The following is a 2,790-nucleotide window of genomic DNA, read 5'->3' as shown; positions in this document are numbered from 1 at the left end:
AGACAAAAAAGAAGAATAGGAAGGATGGATATTTCCATTCGTTGCGTGTTAATTCAAAAATTGTGGCAACAAGTACTTAAAATTGTTGAGTGCATATTAACTATAAATACATATATGCATATTTAATAGTTTATTAATTTTAAGAAATAAAAGATATTTTACCTCTGCTCGCTGGTCTAATAGGTTTGTCATTGGCTCTGTGAGAGAGTGCATTTGTTTCGTCCAACAGCATTCTTAGCTCGAGAGAATAGAAAGATGTTAGTGAAATTTTACAAGTGGCACAGTTGCAATAATGATTAGATAACAGAAAAGACGGTCGATATTTAATTTCTATGTATGACTGTACGTAACTAAGGAAAAAAAAACTTTTGTGTCACTGGACTACTGGAGAGAAACAGTCCAAGCAATGCAGCAGTAGCGACTGGCCATATGTACGTTGTTTATGACGTCTCCATTTTACACTGTTTCGTCGGTGACGACGTGCTCAGTCAGCCGCTGTTGGTGACGTTGCAGAACCTCCTAATCTCTCCCTGGTCGCCGGTGAGCACGTCCAGGGCGCCCATCTTGCGCATGGCGTCGATGAACTTGGCCGCCCACTGCGCCTGGTTCGCGGCGTTGCCCTCCACCATCTGCCTCGTCGTGTTGTCGCTGATGAGCGCCCAGTCCGAGTTGAAGAGCACCTTCCCGGCGAGCACGTTCCCGTAGTACTGGTTGTCGAGGTCGGCCGGCGTGCCCTGGTCCTGGTCGACGAATACCGCCGCGCCGTCCCCGGCGTCCTCCGCGCACCGCCGCTGCAGCCCGGCGCCGTACTCCGCGTCCATGGTCTCGCTCACGTTGGGGCGTATCCGCTCCGCGAAGGACCCGCAGTGGGCGCGGCCGACGGAGTGCGCGCCGGAGAGCGTGACGAGCTCGTCCTGCGTGAACCCCTTGGCGGCGAAGAGCTCCGTGAGGCGGCCAAGCTCCGCGAACGGCGGGGGCAGGCTCTGGGTGGCGTCGGACGCGGCGGAGGCGAGCCCGTCCCGGCGGCCCGAGGGGACGCCGTAGTTGATCGCCCCGGCGCTCAGGATGTTGGACGCGTCGCGGGCGGCGAAGGCGAGGATGTCGGCGCAGGACACGGTCCCCGGGCACGCGCCCTCGAGCTGCCGCTTGGCGTCCTGGATCACCTCGAGCCCGCGGAGGCCGCCGTTCGACGGCGAGCCCTTCTCGGGGTCCGGGTTGACGGGGCTCGGATCGATGAGAACCGAACCATCGCAGCCCTGGCACGTACACATCACGAAAGCGATTGAGTTGCTGTACATGCTCATGCCAATTCAACATTTCAACTTCATGTCAAACTACCTGCCACAAACTTGGGTTCGTACCTTGACGAAGCAGTCGTGGAAGTGGAGGCGGATGAGCCCTGCGCCGACGCCGCGGTCCGCGGAGACGTACTGCTGGACGACGCTCGCCACGGTGGCCTCGACGTCGGCGGTGCAGTTGGTGTTGCTCTTGTAGAAGCCTTCCTGCAGACCGGCGTCGGTGATTGCCGGCAGCAGCGCGTAGAGAGACACCAAGAGCAGCGTCACGCCGGCGCCGCAACGCGCCATGCCACGTAGGAGGGAGGCCGAATCGATCCAGAGGCAATGCTTGTGCGAGCTGAACACTGGATCGGAGAAGACTGCAAAAACGGCTGCAAGATCTGGCGAGGAGCTAGCAAGTGGTGCTGATGGAGTGGCGAGTTGGTGAGTGGTGACTGATCTGATGAGAGGATCGTGCTAGAACTGCAGCTTGCGATATGCGTTCGCATATATAGCTGCCACCTGCACCCTGCTGAACACAGGAGAAGCTTCGGCCATGGCGCCGACACATGGAGCGTTTGACTTTGGCAGGCCACCACCTGGGGATTCCCATTCTCCTGCTCACCATTCAGGGTGGCAATGGCCAGTGGAGGGATGATGGACAGCCAGGACTCGATCGCAAGAAGATGGGAGGAGGATCATGCAGCAGCCCGGTTCGATCGGAGCAGCAGGATTTCCGCTGTTAATTCCATCTGGGATCCAGGACTCATGGACCACACCACTGGAGAGTGGAGACAGGTCGCACCAAATTTTAATGTCGTCCAGGTAGGCATTGTACCATACGCCGTCGAGCATATCAATGCATGCATGGGTAGGACAGATCCATCCCGATGTGATCCTGCCGACAGCAATGACACGCGCACAGAAGTTTTAAACGTCCGCCGACCCCGTTTAATCTCCAAGCAGAAAAACTGTTTCTCTGTCGTACTTATTCAACAGTTTGCTACTGTTGTGGAATTTGTAGATGTCTTGGTCACTGAACCTCCCAAATTGTAAATTCTACCTTTTCCTTTTCTTTTGTTAGGGAAAAATCTACTTTCCTGTCACTCATTTCAACACACAGTCACAAGGCTCTGCTTGGGCTAGCTTGCAATTTTGTCGAATCTTCTTGCTGAAAAAGCCCATGAAAAACATGCCCTCATTATCTATTTAATTCTCATATTGTGCTTATTGATAAGCTGCTATATGCAGAATCCTGGTAGATGTTGGGCACATCTTCTACTCCATCTGTGGAGAAAAATAAGAAGTGGCATGTAACAAAACAGGCCCGTATGTCATGTGTTGAATTTCTGGTTTTTTTTCCGAAATACTACGAGTTGAATTTCTGGCGACGGATGGCATGGCGCAGGTAAAGTCATATAACATACCGACATTATTTGGCAAGGTAATACATTATTATTGTGTATCAAACTAAAATTTATGAAAGTATTTCCCGTGATGAATTTTGACTGTC

The 2,790-nt window shown here is 53.0% G+C and overlaps 1 protein-coding gene across 1 annotated transcript; it reads right to left on the bottom strand.

Annotated features, from left to right (window-relative positions):
* Positions 1 to 248: 248 nt before the first annotated feature.
* Positions 249 to 2,191, bottom strand: LOC117855646 (peroxidase 5). The gene is made up of 2 exons (XM_034738030.2): positions 1,362 to 2,191; positions 249 to 1,256 (listed from the first exon to the last, which is right to left on the bottom strand). Exons 1-2 carry the CDS (start codon positions 1,584 to 1,586, stop codon positions 489 to 491), a joined length of 993 nt encoding a protein of 330 aa, XP_034593921.1. The 5' UTR covers positions 1,587 to 2,191; the 3' UTR covers positions 249 to 488.
* Between the last annotated feature and the right edge of the window lie 599 nt (positions 2,192 to 2,790).

This window comes from Setaria viridis, chromosome 5 (genome assembly GCF_005286985.2).
Source record: "Setaria viridis chromosome 5, Setaria_viridis_v4.0, whole genome shotgun sequence".
Lineage (NCBI taxonomy): Eukaryota > Viridiplantae > Streptophyta > Magnoliopsida > Poales > Poaceae > Setaria > Setaria viridis.
The sequence above is the reverse complement of the archived record's forward strand: the minus strand, read 5'-3'. Positions and strand labels throughout refer to the sequence as shown.